The sequence below is a fragment of the Alexandromys fortis genome, unplaced genomic scaffold (assembly GCF_014885135.2).
Source record: "Alexandromys fortis isolate MF-2015 unplaced genomic scaffold, M_Fortis_MF-2015_v1.1 scaffold_101, whole genome shotgun sequence".
NCBI lineage: Eukaryota > Metazoa > Chordata > Mammalia > Rodentia > Cricetidae > Alexandromys > Alexandromys fortis.
The window spans coordinates 636,666-658,346 of record NW_026067983.1 but is presented as its reverse complement, the minus strand read 5'-3'; the positions used below and the strand labels follow the sequence as shown (position 1 = coordinate 658,346).

Here is a 21,681-nt window from a genome sequence, read left to right as displayed (position 1 = left end):
AGATGCGTGTATAAATTCCGTGTTGTCATATTCTGGTTTTCTTGTTACTTCTCGGATTCCCTCATGCAAAGCCTTGTTTCTTTTCCTTGCCCAGTCTTTCTGAATTCATGTCTTTTAAGTGGATGTCTTTGCAAGACAGTTTTTTAATTGTCTCTCTTGCTCCACGCATGCAAGTCTATCAGCCAGTTCCAATCTGTGGACCCAGATCATCCTTGAAGGGAAGGGTGCGGTTTCTACCCGCTTGGGAGTGCTTTAAGGGAAGGCATCCCCTGCTTTCATTCCCTGGAGATGGAACTATCCTCCTGGCATCCGAACCCTGCTCTTGTCTTACACATGTTCCTTCAGACACGGTAGAACACAGACTCCGAAGCTGTCAAGTCACACATTTTGAGTATGAAGTGTTAGGCATGTGAAATATTAGGTTAAACCCAGATAATAAAATATCTGATTGTACACCCTGTGGCCTCTATATGAGAATGTCACAGATTCAGTATCGAAGTTTACAATAATCAAACTCTTGAGAGTCTCAGTATTGCAGTTTTAGGCAGCTCTGTCCGCCCCTTCCCATAACACTGTTACCTGTCGATCATGCCCGCCCCCATCCGTTTGCCCCTCCTGCCATCCACGTTCTGGCATGGGTAGCGGGGCCTCTGTTGGTGCCAGCTGTTTGCCTTACCATCTCATTATGTCACGGAGGGGGAAAGGTTTCCATGGTGATGCTGAACTGCATAAGTCGAGATTTTACTCCATTGAGATTTTATCTCTTTGGGGTAGCAGTTCAAGGGGAGCTGGGCTAGAACCTTCCTAACAGCAAAAGAGCTTGCAAATCTCCCTTCTGCTTCCCGAGTCTGCCCTTTATTTGGTGAAGGTATCCTGTCGTTATGAATTCCCCAAAGACAGAAAATGATAAAAAAAAAAAAAACAATAGTTGTGTCTTTGTATTTACTTGCCTTTCCGGAATGCACGTGGAAGTTCTTAGGATAACGTTGCCTAGGAAAATGACTGGACCCATTGCTTTTTACAATTGTTCCACCAGAAAAAGAGACTTTGTATCCCAGGTAAAATTATGGATAGGAATTAGCTGAACCACTATGTAATTATTGCTTAGGCTTGATGGCTTCCCACATTGTCATTGCCGGGGGAAACCAGGGTCACAACAGCATTCAAATGATTAGGTCGTACTTCCCCGCTCACGAACGAGTGATACTCAGTTTCCGTTAACTGCTTTGTGCTTAACCCTGCATTGCGCACGGGGGGTTGGGGGGGGGGTGAGGGGGTTGTTAATAAATTTTCCCTGGCAGTAAGCTTTCCTTAATTTGATCTTCCCCAAAAGCAAATCTATCCATGCCAGAGTTTTTTTTTCACCATTTACTTTAAGACTTTTAGTCAAGGTGAGTCATATTTGTGAAATATTTTAAAGTTCTTTAGGATTTACAATTTCATTTGATATGACAGCATTGTACTACCTAAGACACACAGCAACTAAAAACATTAAAAAATAGGTAGACTGACATTATAAAATAAAGTGTGCCATTAAGCAAATGGACTAATAAGGAAAGTACACTGACCACAGATAGATCAAGCATGGCATGGAATACAGTATGCCGTGGTTTAGATGTAAAATGTCCCCCATAAGCTCCTTCGTGTAAACACTCAGTGCCCGGGAGCCTGTACTGTCTTGGGAGGCTGTGGACCTTTTGGGAGGAGGACCTCTGCCTGAGGAAGTATATCTTGGGGGAGAAGAATGGTACCCAAGGTTTGTATCCTGCCCCCGTTCCTGTCTTATTCTGCTTTTTGACCACTAAGATGTCAGCAGGCAGCGGAATCCCAGGTTCCCCCCGGCCATCGAGGTCAGGTATTCAGTTACTGTGCTGGTTCATTTGAAATGTCAACCTAGAACTACCTGAGAAGGGAGTCTCAAGTGGAGACTTATCTAGATCAGGGTGGCCTGTGGGTATGTCTGCAGGCATTGTCTTCATTGTTGTTAACACTCCTGAATGAGAACAGCCCCATTGCATGGGCTGGCCCCTGAACCACGTGACAGGGAACGCTAGCTGAGAACAGCAGCAAGCAAACGGGCAGCACGGATGCATTCATGTCTCTCAGCTCTTGCTCGTGGGTGTCCTGCCTTGACTTCCCCACGACAGAGACTGCCAGGTAAAATTGATGCCAGATAAACCCCTTTCTCCAGCATGCTGCTTCCCTTCAGTGACAGAGGAACTAGGACAGTCACAAAGGTGACCCAAACCTACAGATTTTGATCATCAAAATATGGTTTTCATGTCTGCAGTGAAATTTTACCATCATCAGTATAGAGATTCTCCTACCATGGCAACTCTTCAACAAGTTTCAGCCAATAGGAAGTGGAACAGACTTCCATTCTTGAGGAACCATCCTGTGTTAGAGTTGCCGTAGACTATTTCCTGTGTCTCCTCACTTTCTTCACAGCAACGTGGCACGGATACTGCTTTTACAATGTTTAAGGAACTCACCAGATGTCAAGCACCCAGTTGGTGTTAGTAGAATTAGGCTGTTCTACCTAAGTGTTTCTGACCCACCACCAGGAGGAGGGATAAAAACCTTGTCATCATCGCCAATCTCTAAACAAAGCAGGCAAGAGTTGTGTAGGTCCTCTTCGAACAATTCTAGTGTACCACCACGAAGGATTGAAAAACAAAATCTAGCACACACACACACACACAAAAAGCCCGTTTTGAAGGAGGTTTTTATTCTGCAGCAATTGAGGCCAAGACATTACATATTCAATGGAAAACAGACCAAGTGCAGGGGGTATGTTTGAAGGACAAGTTCAAGTTTCTCATCTCCAAAAGACTGTGCCTCAAAGAGCCCCAGGGTCTTCATTACTGTTTAGTCTAAGCTGCTTCTGTTCCTAACAAGTCCCACTTGTAGGGCAATAGCATCTGTGTCTACAAGAAATGGAACTCAACTAGAGTCCCTTTCAATATTCTGATAAAAGGCTTAGGACGAAAGAATTTGCCGTTCAAGACAGGATGGTCAGTTTTGCCTTTTATGTAAGTTTGCATTTGAATTTCAATTTCGTTTAACCCCTAACCACTTTAAATAAAATTCTCTTTCACTTATCATAGCATTTTTATTTGCATAGCATGCATTTTTTCCTAAATGTTGAAGGGAAGCGGCGGATGTGTGGGTGAGAGGAACAGAAGAGAGCGCGTTGACACGGTTGAGCAGGATGCTCCAGCCAGGGCATTTCTAAACTATGGAAGATGGACTAGAAGAAGCAGAGTATTTAGTCAAAGCTCTGTACACCTGAGTCCTTTAACCGTTACAATTATAGACAAAGGAGAACTCCATTTGACCGCTAACCAAATTTCACCTGATATGATTTTTGTGAAGCGTGTGATTGCCAGGAGCTGTCTTCACAGAGAGGGAAACCATAATGACTTTTCTGTCCTATAACTGCAGATAAGAGCTCAATGTCAAAATGCATCGCTTTGCCTCACCACATAGCTAGAAAGAAAATTAATCAACATTTTATGTGTGCAGATGGAAATGCTTAAGCCGATTTTACAAACCAATTACTGTTCACTTCTCAAAATCTGAAACTTGCTCAAGATTTAATACACACTGAACAACCTCAGAATCCCTTGAAGAATAATAATTCAAACCTAATGTGGGGTGGAAGCCGACTCCCATTCTGTATTCTTCAGTCTCTGTGGTTTTTCTGGGTAAGGTAAGTTATAATTCAGGGCCATGCAGGAGATGTCTGTGTAAAATATGCTTCCTGCTGATTGCCCCTTTTCGGAAAGACTTAGGCAGCAGATTTCTGGGGATGGAGCAGTGTTGCTATTAGGGGTCTGATTCTGCACTCCTGCTTCAGAATAAATGTCCCAACGATTCCGGATAAAGATGGCTGAGTTTAGGATCAAGAAGCAAAATTTTATGCTAGTATTTGTCATGGCTTGACCTTCAGAGTTACAGTCAAAAGTGAAATTCTGCAGAGTTTCCACTGTAGCTTCCTCTAAGTTATTGATACTCAGCTAAAAATATGTTTTAAAGCTATACTTTAGTTTCTTCTGTACTACAAATAAGATGTTTATAGTGTACAAATAAGAAAAAAGATAGACTAAAATCAAAATCACTCATAATTACACCACCTACGGATAATCTCATTAATATTTCAGTCCTCGATGTTTATAATATGGCCTCATTAGTATACTTAAATAATTCATATGACAATAATATTAATGCTTTAAAATTTATCACTTCCTTCTGGATTTTAAGCTGTGATGGATCATATTGTCACTTGTTCAGTGAGCAGTAGATCTTGCAGGTTCTGTGTGCCTTCAACAGGGATCAGCCTTGAGAGTGATAAACACAGGAGTGTAAAGTGTTATATTATATGGGTCTTAACTTTTTGTTTTATTACTCCCTAAAAATGTTTTGAAAAATTTATATACACCATTACTAATTTTAAGTCAACGTTTAAATTTTTTATCACGGATATCATAGTTACAAAGCATGCCATTTCCACAGTATTAAAATATTAACATTTTTAATTAAAACTGTTCACAGTGCTTTTAAATATTGCTAAAGGAATTTAGCGTCACAGAGATTTGACGCTCACAGTTACTTCAAAAACGTAAGGCTGTTTTGGTCAGGATAACTCATTTGTTTCTGGTACTTAGGGGCTAATTATCTTATGTATGGAGTTATGGTTATATTTAATGTGAACTAGATGGCCAGGTTGCCCCAGACATCTGCTTTTCTTAAAGTTCTATTAAACATCCATAGTGAAATTTGGCCACCAATGTATTCCTATCCAAACACAACTATAAGTTATTGTATCAATAGTACTTTTAGCAAATGCTAATGAATCTATTTTTCTTTTTCTTTCTTTGCTTGGGGGTTTTCAAGACAAGGTTTCTCTGTGTAGCCCTGGCTATCCTGGAACCCACTGCGTAGACTAGGTTGGCTTCAAACTAATAGAAATCTACCTGTCTCTGCCTCTCGAGTGTTGGGATTATAGACATGCCCCATCACTGCCCAGAGAACTTATTTTTCTTTCTTTCTTTTTAGACAATAGCAGTGTACTAATTTACCTCTAATATTTCCTTTCTATTCAAACTTCAGACATGCAAAAGAGGTAAAAAAATCTTTTTGCTACCTTCTATTTACTTGAGGTCATTTTCTTTTTAAAAAGTCAGACAGTGTCTTAGCTAAAAGAGATTTCACAAATATCAATGTTCAGGGAGGCCATTTATTTGTTGTTGGCTGCCCAGACCATGAAATAATCACATAGAAAATATATTATTTAAATCACTGCTTGGCCAATCACTTAAGTGTATTGCTAACTAGCTCTTATATCTTTGGCTAACCTGTTTCTATTAATCTATATATCACCATGTGGCTGTGGCTTACTGGCAAGGATCAGCCTGGCATCTGTCTCGGGCAGGGCTACATGGCTTCTCCTGACTCTGTCTTCTTTCTCCCAGCATTCAGTTTAGTTTTCCCTTCCTAGCTCTACTCTGCCCTATCACAGGCCAAGGCAGTTTCTTTATTCATTAACCAATAAAAGCAACACAAATACGGAAGGACTTCCCACACCGTACCAAAACTTTGGATTCCTGTTGACATCTGGCCTGGGGAGTGTAACCTTAGAACGCTGAGCAAGGTAAGAGCTGAGGCTTTAGTTTGGAAAAATGGGAAAAAGCACTGGACAAGGAGGACAGGAAATTGCACATGGAATAGAAACACGGGCAGACACATCCATAGTGCATCAGCATTTAGGAGGAAAAGTCATTTTTGAAAAGAAACCTGAAAATTGATTTTCCAAAAACTCTCACTATTGGTATTCCATATGGCATTTCTTCAAATATCCTCAAAGATGTTGAGTCTTGTGTGGGGTATCATTATTGTACTGATTATATAACAATTAAGCATCAGTCTAAATATACCAGTTTATGTGTTGAGTATTAAGTTATGTGTATTATTTTAAAATTGCATCCACATACATATTGAGTAGCGGTGGGTTCCTATGGTTGGAATTCAAGTGACTAATAATCCATAGAGACATTCCATTTTTTAAAAACATTAAGGAGCTGGACAGTAGTGGTGTGTGCTTTAAATCCCAGCACTTGGGAGACAGAGGCAGGGGAATCTCGGAGTTTGAGGCCGGTCTGGTCTACAGAGTGAGTTCCAGGACAGGCAGTGCTATCCAGAGAAGCCCAATCTCAAACAATCTGACTCGGGTGAATGTTAGGGATACAGGGAGGTGTTGGGAGCCCCTGCAGGTGTCAGAGCATCACCGAGGACACACCCCAAGAGCTCATTTGGTTCTCTCCTTAGTTTGAATCAACCATTTCTCTCATGCTGGACCCTCACTCGCCCTCACCTGTTGACTCCTTCACCACATTTACAGTTGGTTGGTTCTTCATTAATTCCGTTTTCTCACAGCATTTTCTCTGTGTTTCTCTGTGGGTCCCTTCAGCTGCTTGACTCCTTCAATACTAAAAACGACAATGCCGCCCCAGCAAGACTCCGATTTCCTCAGCTTGATTTCTGCTCGGCCGCCTTTCTGTGGCATCTAGTCATCCCAGAGTCCGGATTCCGTAGTTCAGAAGGCCTCCTTGTTCCAACCGCTTTGATGAAGATGAGTCAGTCTCCAGAGGTTTGCAATTCTCCCTTTAGTAAGGTCTCGGCAAGGCCACATCTGCTTGGAGCAAGTTTGCCAAGTCCCCACTAGTACCATCGGAAGTATTTGTGGTCCATTTGCAGTCATTTTTGTTTGTTTCTTTGATTATAAAGCCTAACATAGCCGGGCAGGATGATTTATGTCTATAATCCCAGCTGAAGAAGGAGGATTGTCCTGATTTTGAGGCAACCCTGGACCACAGCCTGAGAATCTGTTGCATACAAAACAAAGCAAGTTTACTCATGAATAAACAAGTAGATAAATAAATATAAAAATATTTTGATCATCCTTCCATGGCCATAAATATTCCTTTATCTGTCTCCCTTTCATGTAATAATTACTAAAGGATTGGTTTTTGCCTAACTTGCCTTTAAAAAACTCACAGTGCCTGTAAGTTATCCCCCAAATTATGGTTTAACTGGTACAGTCTTGGGTTTCCGAATTTCCTTCAAATTATTATTTAACTGGTATGGAATGTATCTTGGGCTTTGAAATTTTTCTTCAGGTTAATATTTGGGGACCATAACTGTTACACAGTGGCAATGACTAGACACATATTTTATTTAATGTATCTTGACACATTTTTAAGGACTTCTTACAATTTGACTCTTATAAACAACAATATCTAGAATTTTCTTTTAGTGAGGTTTTTTCCTTATCATAATTTGCTACCTACGTAGGCAAAGTCATACTACTAAAAATGATTGGATAAAAGAAATAGCAGTATTTCCCAACCTACTTTTTAAAAACCCAGTTTATAATTGTGGGAGTGATAATAAACGTCATTTTTCTGGATGTGGTAGTGATCTGGCTGTGGCATCTGTCCTTCTATCGATGACCAGGATTGATGATGCTGATCTGGCTAGATAAACCAAAGTCCCCTTCTGTGGTGGTTTAAACAGGAATGGTTCCGACAGACTCATTCATGTGTTGTTTGGCCCATAGGGAGTGGCACTATTAGGAGGTGTGCAATTATTGGAGTAGGAGTACCCTCCTTGTTGGAGGGGTGGGCTTTGTGGTCTCTTCCTGCTGCTCGAGGATCCAGATGCAGCACTCTCTGCTCCTTCTCCAGCGCCACATCTGCCTGCATGCCGCCATGTTTCCTGCGATGAAGAGAAAGGACTGAACCTCTGAACTGGAAGCCAGTCCCAATTAAACGTTTTCCTCTGTAGGAGCTGCCATGGCCATGGTGCCTCCTCACAGCAATAAAGCCCTCGCTGAGACACCTTCCTCCCTCGTTTCTCCCCATGCTGCAGACGTAGTTGAAGAGGACCCCTTTCTCTGACGGGGAAGGATCATCATTTGGTGAAGGGTGCACACAGACTTGCGCTCTGCACTCCCCTGGTAGAACTCCCGAGCAGACTCTTGAGAATCTGTTCTCCTTTTCCTAACTAGTGCTGTAAATCGATTCCCTTTCCTCCTTGATGAGAAAGAATAGCATGTTTTTTAACATACTGTTATGTGTTACTTGTTTGGTTCTCCCCGTCTTGGTTTATGTTGCCTCATTATTCCTTCCCCATGAGTTAGCGCCGTTTGTTCGCTCTACCCTCTCCATGGCAATCATCTGTTTGGTTTCTCTCCATCCACTAAGACGCAGTCACAGGGAACCCATCAGCTGTTGTGCATGGAGTTAGACTGTGTTTGCCTTTTCTTCTCTTTTCATTGCAGATTTCTTAGAAAGCCAAAATAGTCAATATTTAAAATTCAAAAAGAATTGTTTGGTGAAGACCAAATTCTTTGTTCAACAACTGAGCCAAGTCCCCAACCTCCTTTTCTTTTTTTTTTTTTTTTGTTCTTTTATGTGTGTGTGGGAGGGGGGGTTGCCATTTTCTTACAAAACAAAGCCCAAACAAATGCACAAAACAACCAACAGACATTATTATAATTTTTTTAAATCTTCAAAAATAACCTTTATTAAGATTCAGCTTATATATTTTTTTAAATTAAAAAAAAAACAACTATTATGGTGTGTTGCTGTCTCACAGCTGGACTGTCAATTCTCTATTTGTACCCATTTTACCAGAGGCCAAGCTCAAACCACCAAGGGCCACAAAAGTTTAACCTCACCAGCTGTTTTCCTTGTGGTATTATCATGGTCACTGAAGCACCGAACCTTGCTGGATCTGCTACACTCGGTGGAAGGATGATGGCCAGAGATTCAGATAATGTCTATCTTAAGACTGTCTTGCCTGTTTCCTACCATAAGCAAATTTCTAAATTTGAAAATCTAAGAAGCAAGTTGGTTCCTCGCGCGGTACCTGGCATCTGTGTCTGTCTGTAATGGAAGTCGTAGGTGCAGCTCTCAAGTTCTGTGGAAAGTTAGCGTTGAATTACTGGCTAATGTTACTCTAGAAGAACTGCGTTCATTACAGCATGGATCGGAACAACGAACATATCCTTATAGCCGTCCTTCAGTTTATGGTGCTGAACGGATGGTGCTCCGGCTTACATGAGAATCGCAAAGATGAGATTGCCTTGTAGTCTCATTTAGACAGTTAATTTTATCTTTGTTTTCTTTCATTGTGTTTCTCGATGGTGCAAAACTAATTGGCTCTTATCACAGTTACATTACCTTCAAAGGCAGATAAAATTAATGCAAAGTAAAAGATCACCATAATCAGAGAGATCTGGATGAAATGGAGAGAGCCCCACTTAGAGCGGCTGCACAGTCCCAGAGGACGCGGGCAGAATAATAAATCCCGACTTTCCCCGGGTTATCAGCCCGTGCTCCCGTTCCTTCTCTACTATCATTTGTTTTAACCTTGGGTTGTCCCCACGACATCTGCTCGGCTGCGATTAATTCTGCGGATGGAAATGAGCCGTCGAAGGGCGACACCGCACCGCATGACTAATTAGCAGACCGAATTATGTCCATAAATTAACATTTTGTTTTTATTCATTTAAATAAATCAAAGTTGTCCAAATTATTTTGGGTAGGTCGCTTTAGTGTGAATTTAGGTTTGTAGCCTTTGGCAGGGTCAGTGCGCACTCTCTCTGGAAGCCGATAGTCAACCCCTTCTTAAGTGGTTTTCAGCCTTGACTTTGCTAGACCTCTCAATGTGAGACAGCTGTTTCTGTTCACCCAAAGACAAGGCGCCTTTCCAGTTACGCGCTCTGCGCTCCATCACCTACCTTCTCTGCCGCAGCCCTCCCTTCCTCGGGGCTCTCCTGCCCGAGTCCTAGCCCAGCTCCTTTTCTGTTTTTAATTGGTCATGTGGAAATGAGTGTTGTTATGAAAATCAGAACGTTTCTTGAAAGGACATTTGAAGGCCCCTATAAAAAGAAAACAGGGACCAAGGACTCTTCTTCAATATTAGGGTTATTTTTATTCTCTGTGTGTGTGGGGGGGGGAGGTTAACGTGTATGCATGTGCTTGCTATTAACACACTTGTCGAGGCCGAAGGCTGACATTGTGCGACAGAGTTTTTGGCAAGGCCTGGTGATGAGGGAGCCTCCAGGATCTACCTGTCTCTGTCTCCCTAGTGCTGGGTTACAGATTTGTCTCAACACACCTTGATTTCATGTGGGAGCTGGGGATCAGAATTCAGATTCTCCTGTTACCCAACACGAAGAAACCCACCCCACCATTGGGCACAGCTTACAAAAGCTATGATCCTCAAGTTCTCTGCATAACAGATAGGTAGCTTGACATGTCAGAGAGCTTCCTTCAGGTCACTCTGCTGACAGAGGGAGGGCTTCCTTCCCCAGCTTTCTTTACTGTTTCCATAACCTAGGGAAGAAGACTTGTTGAAGATAAAGACCTAAAATGTCCCTGGACAGTTTATGACCTGTGCATGTCCATGCAAAACTAGACTGTGAAAGGGCCCATCATACTCAACAAAATTGAAGTTTATTTGATTTTTATGGTGATTTAGATAGGAATCGCTCCCATAGACTCATGTATGCCCTTAAAGGGTAGATCTTGTTTCTGGACCCTCTCTCTCTCTCTCTGGCATTCTTTCCTCGCTCTGGTGTTCTGATGTTGTTTCTCATTGTTGTCTCTTCCACTTTCTTTCTCTCCTCCTCTCTCCTTTCTTGGTCCTTCTCTCCACCTTTGTCCTGTTGTCCTGCCTTGCTGAGGTCCAGAATCATGGGATCTAAGCAGCTGCAGGTGAACATGTCTAGAGTCTTCCTCCTTATTACCTCAGGCATTCTGTCACGGCAGCAGAAAGTTGATGACTGCACTCATGTTCTTGCCTTAAAATCTTCGCAGTTGCTACCCCCCCCCCCCACATCTTCTGCTCTTCCCTGAGTACTCAGAGCCCATTCCCTAAAGATCTTTCTCTAAGAGGTAGGACTTGATATGCTTTGTTGGCTCCCGTGGGAGGCCTTACCCTTTCTAAATGGAGATGGAGAAGAAGCTGATGGGGGGGGGCGTAGAAGGGAGGTGGGGGGAGGGAATGAGAGGAGGGAGGAGAAACTGTGGGAGGTATGTAAAATAAAAAATTTAATTAAAAGAAGAGGTAGGGCTGTTCAATAGAAAAGCCAACTTCTAGACAAGGAGTGCTGTAAAATCAGCTGTAAGACAGATACTAGTCTTTGCTTATTTCTAGACCAGAGATCACTTAATGTTGCAAAAAGAGGTCTCTGCTTGAATGGAATGATGAGTTATCCCAGTATTACTTAGCATGTGCAGATAAACCAGGGTTAATATTTAATGGATTTCTGCAGAAGAGGGGAATGTTGGATTGTAGAAGGCAGACGGTTCAAGGACGTCCTAAAACACCTCAACACCCCACAGAATGAACTAACCTGAGATCATAGGGGCTCGCAGAGATTGAAGCAACAATCTTGGAGCCTGTGTGGGTCTGGCCTAGATCCTCTGCTTGCTTGTTAGGGTAGTACAGCTTGGCCTTCTTGTGGGACTCTTAAGTGTGGTAGCAGGAGCTGTTTCTCTTTCTGCCTGCTTTTGGGACCGTTTCCTCCTACTGGGTGGCCTAGTCCAGCCCCGATAGGAGGGGAGGTGCCTAGTCTTACTGTGACTTGATATTGCCGTGTGTGGTTGATGTCCCTGGGAGGCCTTCTCTTTTTTGAAGGGAAACAGAAGAGTGGATGGGGGGTGGGGTGCAGAAAGGAGAGGAGAGGAGAGGGGAGGGGAGGGGAGGGGAGGGGGGGGGGGGAGGGGAGGGGAGGGGAGGGGAGGTGAGGAGAGGAGAGGAGAGGAGAGGAGAGGAGAGGAGAGGAGAGGAGAGGAGAGGAGAGAAGGGAAACTGTAGTTGGGATGTGATATATCAGAGAATAATAATTTTTTTTAAAAATTAGATTAATGGATTTCCTGGAAAATAGGGAAACAGAATGATGAGTCCAAATGCCGTGGAGGAAGTCACTAGTTGCATAATAACTAATCCAGACACAATGTATTATTTAAAGCCATCAGTCACAACCTTATCATCCCTAATTCTTGAAGGATGCCTTGTGGTATAATCTTCTGACTGCGTCTTTGAAATAGGGTCAGGATTTAGTAAGATTGTTAGCAAACACTCAATGAAGCAAGTCTGAAGAAAACACCATTAATCATGTCATCTGATAAGAGACATGCCTGGTCTACCTCAACATTTACACTCATTCTGAATTCCTGTAGACAGTCTGTGGTGCATAGTGATTAGGCATCCTTATTCTGAATGAGATTAGGAATCAGGCATCTTTTTTATTTAACATAATTTCTTTATTGAATCTTTGAGAATTTCACATCATGCACCCCAATTCTGTTCACCTCCAAGTCCTTCCACATCCTTCTCATCCAAACAAAAATTAAAAAAAAGAAAACAGCAAAGCAACCAAAACAAAACAAGCAAGCAAACAAACAAAAACAAATTTAAAAAAAAACCAACAAAACCTCTTCACTTCCAATCTTTCTTGGTTCTTCAACACCTCTCCATTCATCCTGATGGCATTGGGAGCCATGGTGTGTCCCCAGGAAACTCTGGTGTCCCCTTAGCTTTTCTGGCAAATGTTTATCACAATGAGCCACTGGTCTGGCTCAAGGTCTGGTTTCTTGCACATCATCTTCACCGGTTCCTCAATGGAACTCTGCTTGGGTATCCCGCAGTTGCCCCAAGTCATGGAGATCCTGTGGCTATTGTCCCTTCACTGAGCAGCTCAACCACCACCCAGACCCACAGCTCAGTCCGGAGTTGGCCCACCCTAACATCTGCCCCATCTGGGGTTAGCTATTTTTATTGTGAATGAGAGATGTATATTATTTAGGTCTAAATCTCAAAATGCAGCCTACCCAAGATGCTGTGGTTTCCAGCTCTAGATGCTTTCCAGTGTGATTTTCTTCGCTCCTTGCTGCTCAGTTCCTCCAGATGTACGATTCCTATCACATCGGCCATCCACTGAAAATACATTACAAAGCCTACAAGAGTGCCCCATTGCTTTTTTGAGTAAATGAAAAACCTTAGGTTGGTATTTAAGACATTTCATTATTGCTATGTTTATCCTTCATTAGGGAATCTTCTATCAACTTAAAAACATCAGCGGAAGCATAAAAGCTGAGCATCTAAGATTCTATTGTCTTTTGAGCGTCTGGTCCTGCCTCCTCCAAGATGGCTGATTGTGCCCGTGAGTCACATCCCAAATTTCTTTCACAAAAGGTTATCCAGGATGCCCTGGGGCCTCTATCCGGAGCATGCTTTACCAGTAATGGATTTCTTCATTTTAGCATCCTCTGCAAATCTGGCTAGTCTGAGAACTTACGAGTAATTGGCTCCTGGCTCCCAGCTCCGTTGGCTGTGTTCTTCCTTCCACACTCCCCTCTGTTTTCTCTGTTTTGTTGTAACTAGCAAGTGGAGTGAAACACATGTTTGGGCTGGAATCTCTTAAGCCAAAACGTCCAAGTTCACCATTCCAGGTTGTTGCCTGTTCAAAGTAGAACAACTTTTCTACCAATTTACAACAAGTAAACAGACATCCTTTTAGCTTACGATAATCTATTCTCTATTTTGTTTTGAGACCTCATCAGAAATAAATTTAATAACCATATTTTGCTAGCAGTCTGCTTATGTTGATATACATATACACACATATGTACACATACAGGTACACACATGCACTCAAACACACATATGTATTCACACCATACATGTAAACACACATGCATATACACTATACACATACCACACACACTCATACACTCATATACATATGGCATATACATACATATGTACACATTCACACACGTGCAAATACACACTTCAAAATAATCTAGGTTTTTCTTTTTTTCTTTTTATGTGTCTGGGTGTTTTTCTTGCCTGTGCTGGGTGCCAAAGGAGGTCAGAAGAACACATTGCATTGCTTGGAGCTGGAGCTACACAAGTTTCTGAGCCCCTATTTAGGTGCTTGGAGCTGTGCTTAAGCAAGAGCAGCAGGTGTTCTTCATGCTGAGACATCTCTCTAGCCCTGCTAGCTGTCGATCATACCCTAAAATCCTTCCCGCACCGACAGATTCCCTATTCAAAAGCCAGCTCTGCTTTTTTATTCTATAACAGCATCCCACCTACTGGGACCAGAACCTGAAGGGATATGGCATGTGCAGAGTGCCATATGGCATGGCCATAGATTTGTTCCAGAGTCGTATCCGTTTTCTAGAGTGGCGGCCAGCAAGCTACCAAGAGTGCGATGGATTTAAGTTATCTACTATGCGAGAAGACATTCTTCATGTACTTTGTATTCTGTGAGAAGTTTGTCTCAAATACTACTTATGTGAAAGTGACAATCCTCATTTAAACAGGGAAATAGTGCTACAATGTGTCTAAGGTAGAAGTCGCATTGCAATACATCTCATCTCTAGTCAGGTGCACAATCAAGAATTTAAGTATTTCCTTCAAGGAAACAGAAGAACCAGGGCATGCAGGAGCTGTGGATGCACGAAGATGCTCACCATACACACTACTGCTGTCTGGATGGATGAACGACTGAACAATGTCCACTGAGAATACGCCAGAAGGCTCATTCTGCACTTCAGAGAACTTGTGTAGACAGCAAGGGCGGATGCCAAGGCAGGAGACTGGGAGAACGAGCGTCCTAAGGACGATCCAGTTATGTGCTTACTTCTGGTATCACGGGCAACTGCCCCATTAAATGGGGACATGTGTATGGAATCCCTGCAAGAATGCATGGGTGTGTGTCGAGAATCTAAATTCTGCAGTATTGTGTGCAAACTATTGTTTATACTCCTTTGGCTTTATGTTTTAATATACTGTAACACAACACACTCTCAAAAAGTCCTTGATGAATTCTTCCAGCTGAACTTTGAGAAAAGCCCGTCAGGTCTGCTTCATTAAAAAGTTCCTATAAGGATCTTAATTGGGTTTATGACAAGTAGATAATTTGAAGATGCTGTCATTGCAATTCTGTTCTTCCTATTCAGGTTTCTGGTACACTCATTTCAGGCATGGCCTGCATCTGTTAGCAAATGTTATTCCTAGTGATAGATACTTTAGGCTGTAGATATAGTGTATATGGATGCATATGAGATAGGTTCTCACTCTGTATCTCCGACTGTCTGACCTTGAACTCTTAATCCTCCTGCCTCAGATTCCCAAATGCTAGGAGTTCAGTAACTCCCAGCAACATTTTTTGGAAGGAGCCATAATGGTCAAGTTTCTTAATCTTTTAATACTAAAAAAAGATTTGCCTTAATACTGCCTTCAGATTCGAATGAACACAGGAAGTTGGGTTTAAACTATTTCCTCAGAAATAAAAAGATATTATTCCACCTTGAATGTTACCTGGCAGTTCACATGAGAACCAAGCAGCCGTTTGGGTACTGCTTTCCATCTATCTTGTTCTTGTTCCAGCCTTTACAATTCCTTGGTGCTTTTCTCTGTTTTGTTTTGTTTTTCGAGACAGGGTTTCTCTGTGGCTTTGGAGCCTGTCCTGGAACTAGATTTTCTCTGTTTTCTTGGACATGAGAAATTAAACACAATCTTCATAGCCACACACTTTCATACAGACCCAGACACTATGCGGACTTTCCTTAAAAGACATGAGAGCATCATCTCAAAATGCAAAACCAAGGAAGTCTTTGGGAAGGCCAAGACATAGCATAAATGTTGGAACAACCCAGAAGGCACTGCATGCCACCTAAACTCTGCCGTGGTGGTGGCAGGTGGCTGTGGCAGAACTCACACTGTAAATACTACCCATTACCTATCGCATGAACAGTTGGACCCAGCTGCAGATTTGCCCAGGAGGAGGATGCCTGGGTGGGAAGCCAGAGGGAGAGGAGGCTCTGCTGTGTACATTTGATGATTTAAGCCAACCCGGGCTTAAACTGGGGGCTGCTCTTGCCTTCCGGGGAATTGAGAATCCAGGAGCGTGGCTGCGAGTGCCCAGGGCACGTGAACTCGCACTAGATTCTGGTGACCATGCAGCACGTGACTGTGTTTGATGGATCAAGTGGCTTTGTGACTGATTTGTCCTCGTGTTGTTTTTTCATATGTTGGGCGATGAGAAGCCTTGTAGGAACGGGGTTTGTGAAAGCTTCAGTTTGCAAAGACGCCGGAATGAACCAAGCTGGGAAATATCCCACAATTCACTGTCTCTTGAGACAACAGTGGACCCCACTCGGTCTCCTGTTGAACATTTCATCAAAGACAGAGGCAAAGTAATGAACAAGGTTTACTTTTATTTTATCTCTCTGTATGTAAAAATACATGTCATTTCACTACAAGGGAACATTACTGAACAGGTAGGAAACAGATTCTCCATTATGGGTTCTCCGGATGGCTTCCGCAAGAATCATGGAGATGTCAATCACCTGGATTTTGGTGCATTCTTTCATCTTGTCCTCCTGAGGTATGGTATTAGTGACCACCACGGCTTCAAAGCATGCACCGTTGATGCGCGCAATGGCGGGGCCAGAGAAGATTCCGTGAGTCAAGATGGCATAAACTCTGGTGGCTCCTGCTGAGAGAAGTTTGTCAGCCGCGTGGCAGATTGTACCACAAGTGTCACCCATGTCGTCCACAAGGATAGCCACGCGATCCTTCACGTCGCCCACGAGAACCATGCGGTCCACTTCATTGGCTTTCTTCCTTTCTTTGTGAATCAAGGCAAAATCCACATTCAAATGGTCTGCGATGGAAGTGACCCTCTTCGCCCCGCCAGCATCAGGAGAGACAATCGTACAGTTCCTCCATTCAGAGATATTCTCCCGTATCCACTTCAGGACTGCTGGCTCTGCATACAGATTGTCTACGGGGATGTCAAAAAAGCCCTGGATCTGAGAAGCGTGTAGGTCCATGGTGATGATGTGATCGGCACCTGCTATGGACAGCATATTTGCCACGAGCTTCGCAGAGATGGGGGCCCGGCTCTTATCCTTTTTGTCCTGGCGGGCATAAGGGAAGCACGGAATGACTGCAGTCACCCGGCTGGCCGAAGCGATCTTGCAGGCATTAATCATGATCAGAAGTTCCATTAGATTGTCATTTATCTCTCCGCACCCACTCTGAACGATGTAGACATCCTCTCCGCGCACACTCTCGCCAATCTCCACGCAGGTCTCCTGGTTGCTGAATTTCTTAGTTACCACCTTACTGAGTTCCAGGCCCAGGCGCTCAGTAATCTTCTGGGATAAGTCCTGGTGGGAGCTGCCGCTGAAGATTTTAATGTTCGGCATCTTGGCCAGAGATCCTAGATTCAAATGGTCCAGGCTCTGCCACCTTGGAACGGAACTTGGACCACAGACCCTAACAGCTTCCGGTCATTGAACAGCCGGTGGTTAAGAAGCCGTTACTCTTCGTTTGTTAACGGTTGTGCTGATCTGACCTTAAGTCTTTTGAAAAAAGCAAAACAAAAGGCTTGATTGACACCTATTGCATACTTTCACATTAAGAAGACTTTGTACTCCTTGGGAATTTTCCTATATTGTTATTGTTATTATTATTATTATTTATTTTCTTGTTTTGTTTTCCCAGAAAGGGTTTCTCTGGATACATCTGTGCCTGTCCTGGAACTAGTCCTGTAGACCAGAAACAGCCTCAAACTCAGAGATAGACTGCCTGTGCCTCCTGAGTGCTTGAATTAAAGGCAGGGGCAACTGCTTGGCCAATTGTTATAAATTTTTATGGAATGTTTAAATTTGAATACACTAAAATACAAAGCAAGGTCCTTAAGTTTAAATGGAAAGCTTCAGGCTGGAGGAGGTACGTGCAAAATGTTTAGTCCATTTCTTCAACAGAGCAAAAGGACAAAACCGTATAAATGGAAATCCATCCCAGGGGATTTGGATGTACCTCCAAGATCTGTAATTATTGGGGGGGGGGTTGATGTGTTAATTAAATAAATATTCCATGCGTCAGTTGTTTTACCTTTGCAGATGTATCAAAATCTGCAGCCTACAAGCCACATGTCCTGGTGTAGCTGGGAATGTATCTGAGCATGTTTATAGATGGCAACACCTTGCCACAATGTGTAAGGCTTGGACTTCTCCGTGGGGCTTGGGATGATGAGCTGCAAAGAGCAGCCAAACTAGATGCTTATTATAGAGTCATGAAAACAACTAACAATTCCCTTGCTAAAATAGCATGCTCATGATGGCAGCATGTCCCTTGACATGAAAACACCTTTTTTTTTTCCCCTCTCTGGTTCATGTTCTCTGTGATCGACAATGCATGCCAACTGCTTTCTGTTCACAAATCTTCATTCATGTTCTTTCCTTAGAAACAAATCCAACAGGAACACCTGTGCCACGGAATTCATCCCAAATGAGCTACATACAGTGATTTGTACAGAAAATCCTGTAGCTTAATTTAGAGGCACTAAAAAGTACTTGCAGCTTCAATTAAATTGATTTTTCTTTTAGTGTCTCAGTATGACATACATTTTTCAGTTTTTAATGAAAAACAAAACAGATTTTTAAATAGATTTAATATTACCTAAATAGGACTGGATGCTAATGTAAACATTTAAAACTCGTAGCTGGTGTATTATTCTTGAGGTGTTAAGTAGAAGCCATTTTTGTATTGCTGTTATTTTTGTTCCAAAATCTGGCTGTTGCTATACCTCATAATTCTAGTGATTTGTCCAGAACCATAATATGTTAAAGATGGAAAAGGCCTCAGAGCCCATTCCATCATCTTATATCACAGTTCACAGCCAGAGAACCCAGGACTAAGAAACAAGCTAACCAGGATGGACTGACTAGTGTATACAGGATGTGGGCTTCTGAGATTTCCAAGTACAGCTTTGACTGCTCAGTCCCCTTAGCCCCCTTCTTCTCCCCATCCCCCAGTTTATTAGAATAATGGGGGAAAGTGTGCAGAAATGCTTGCATGAAATTTTCTTACTTACCAAGTAATTACAACAAAGAACAAATATGAGCCCAAAGGTCTTGTTGCTGAATTAATGCCTGAGATAAATTTCCAGCAAGAAATGAACCACTGATGTCACAGATCATTATAGCATAGATTGTGATGTCATAGACGGTTATTCTGACATTTTTCTAACTCGGCTAGATCATCCAGGGGTTTCACATTGTTCTTGTTCCATGGCTTGAGAGACACAACAGCCTAGTTATGATTGACTGCTTCAGGAGGAAGTTTCATGTAGTGATAATACACACTGGATAACACACTCTGTTTGTTGAGGTATTGCTTCTTCGAATTTGCTCATCGTTCAAAGGGAATGATGAAGGGAATAAAGGGCCGTATCTTTCTCCTTCCCGAAACAGAGTGCTTGGATATCACCTCCGCACATGGGTGACAATCGTTGCCTTTTGAGGGTCTTTTGGATCAATAACCTGAATATGCATATTTCCTGTGTCATTGTTTCTTGCTTGACTGGTTATTTCTTCCCCCTTCACAATTCTAACATAAATAATTCAAAGACAGTTCTGATGCGACTTGATCTGCTAAGGAGAGAAGAAATCCAGGCAGTCATTTCAGAAAGCAAGGAAAATGGTTGTATTTTAAGTTAAATAAATGCTTTCACTAAACACACTTACAGTTGACAAAATGCTAGATGTTTAGGTGGCAATTATAGTTCTTTGATAAACTGTCACCTCCTGTCACAACACACGTTAGAAACAAGGACAGATTTGGATGTCTTTTGTGAGAGCGTTGTGTAGGTTGGGAATGTGTGCCGGCTAATTTCAAGCAGGGAACATATTTTTCCTCCCAGCAGTTCCCTGCCTCCCTGCGAGGAGGACTTTCTTTGTGCCTTTACTCTGACTTCGCTGACTGAGTCACAGCCCCAGATCACTATTGTAGGACTGCCTTACCTGTCTGTCTGATTCATAATCATCAACCACGATTCTGGGAGGAGATTCATATTCAGTACAAATGCCCTAAAGTTTGCTTTCTGGTTGTTTAGAACTGGAGCTGACTACTGTGTGTGTTTACCAAGCCTTTTGCTGGAGAGCTGTCGTCCTGTGCAACAGACGTGCATTGCCAGGTGGCAGCTAGGTGAATAAGGCCCAGCACAACAAACAGGAGACGAGGAGGCAGTTTCGTGATTCATTCCCACAGCTTTGATTGTGAGTGTTATGTTAGACTCACGAAGGTGTTTCTGCAGTGTGCTTTCGAGTTTCTTTTAAAAAGTCTGGTGAAGCAAACAGTCCTAGTCTGAAATGGTAATTGTGGGATAACGGTGAGATTCGGAGCCGAATGGTGCACCTTTGTAATGACAGACCATGCAGTCCATAAAGTCCATTGCAAAGAAGGAATGCCTGCCTCATGGCTGTGGGAAAGAACCTGCAGTGTCTCAGTGAGATTCTGGGCTGATGTTTGCTATTTCACGTATAACCTTAGTTCCATACCAGTAACAAAGAGCTACGTTGATGAAATTTAAGACCACATGACTTTCATTCATGTTATTGAAATCTGAGTGCTTTTGTAAGCACTCAGGAGGCAGGGTTAAGTAGATCTCTGTGAGTTCAAGGCTAGCCTGGTCAAGATAGCAAGTTCCAGGCCAACCAAGATAACAGAGCGGGACCCTGTATCAAAACACAAAAAATAAAAAAATAAAAAAACTTTTTCTGATGCTTTGAGGGAAAAAGAAGAAACATAGTTTAAGTCAGAATGGCTCATATATGTGAAGGTTTAGTCCTCAGGGAGCAGTACTACTGGAGAAGGAAGGGGAGGGCTAGGGGGCCTGGCCTTGTTGGAGAAGGTGTGCTATCATTGGAGGAAATGTGTCAGGACCGCGGGCCTTGTCTGTGCTGGCACCATTACCATAGCTATGATCGCCTTGCCTTTGACAGTTCAGGGCTGCCACGTGGCCCCTGCTACTTTGGGACCTTAGGAAATCCACTGCGTCTATGAATCCACGGAATGACTTCTGTATTCCTGCAGAACCCGTTTGATGCTGTCAGTATCAGAAGCATCAGTACGGCATCCTTTAATACACCTTCTCATCCATGAGGTCTACTTTGTTGGAAACCACATGAAGGAAGTGAATAGCTTCCGGTGGTCTTTCAGATTATCTTCTCTGGGTGAACTAAGCAACCTATTTTGTGGAAGGCAGAAAAACAGGGAACTGGGAAGACCAGATCAACATGCTTTCTGGAAGAATCAACTAAGGAATCTCCCATAGCATTTCTGTAATGTCTGGTCAGTCAACAAACAGTAAATTGAAAATAAAATTAACCCCTTTCTCTCTTCAGTAGTGACTATCTATTAATAATAACGATTTTTTTAAAAGCATGGAAACCAGGTATCTGTTCACATCAGTAGAAATGGTTGGTAGTGCATTGGAGGATGCTTGTGTATCCACAAATTCCAGAGAGATCAGAACTACTGGGAAGTTTGGTTAGCACCCAGACTCCATTCCCAAAGCTTCTAATCAGCACTTGAGCTGGGGTGTGGGGAGTTTGTGTTTCTAAGCAGAAGCCAGGTGATGCCCCTGATAGCATCCTGTTGACCTTTGAGAATCTGTTTCATCTTACTTTTCAAGTTGTGCTGGTTAGTTTTTTTCATGTCTTGATTGCTGATTGGTGGGGATGACCTAGTGTTGTGGAAAAATTAACCATGCAAAGATGTGTTGCTGTTTTACCTTGCCTG

General features: G+C 42.7%; 1 protein-coding gene across 1 annotated transcript; it reads right to left on the bottom strand.

Moving 5' to 3' along the window:
- Positions 1 to 16,343: 16,343 nt before the first annotated feature.
- On the bottom strand, positions 16,344 to 17,300 carry Prps1l1 (phosphoribosyl pyrophosphate synthetase 1 like 1). The gene has a single exon (XM_050158708.1). The coding sequence runs from the start codon at positions 17,298 to 17,300 to the stop codon at positions 16,344 to 16,346; it is 957 nt and encodes a 318-aa protein (XP_050014665.1).
- Between the last annotated feature and the right edge of the window lie 4,381 nt (positions 17,301 to 21,681).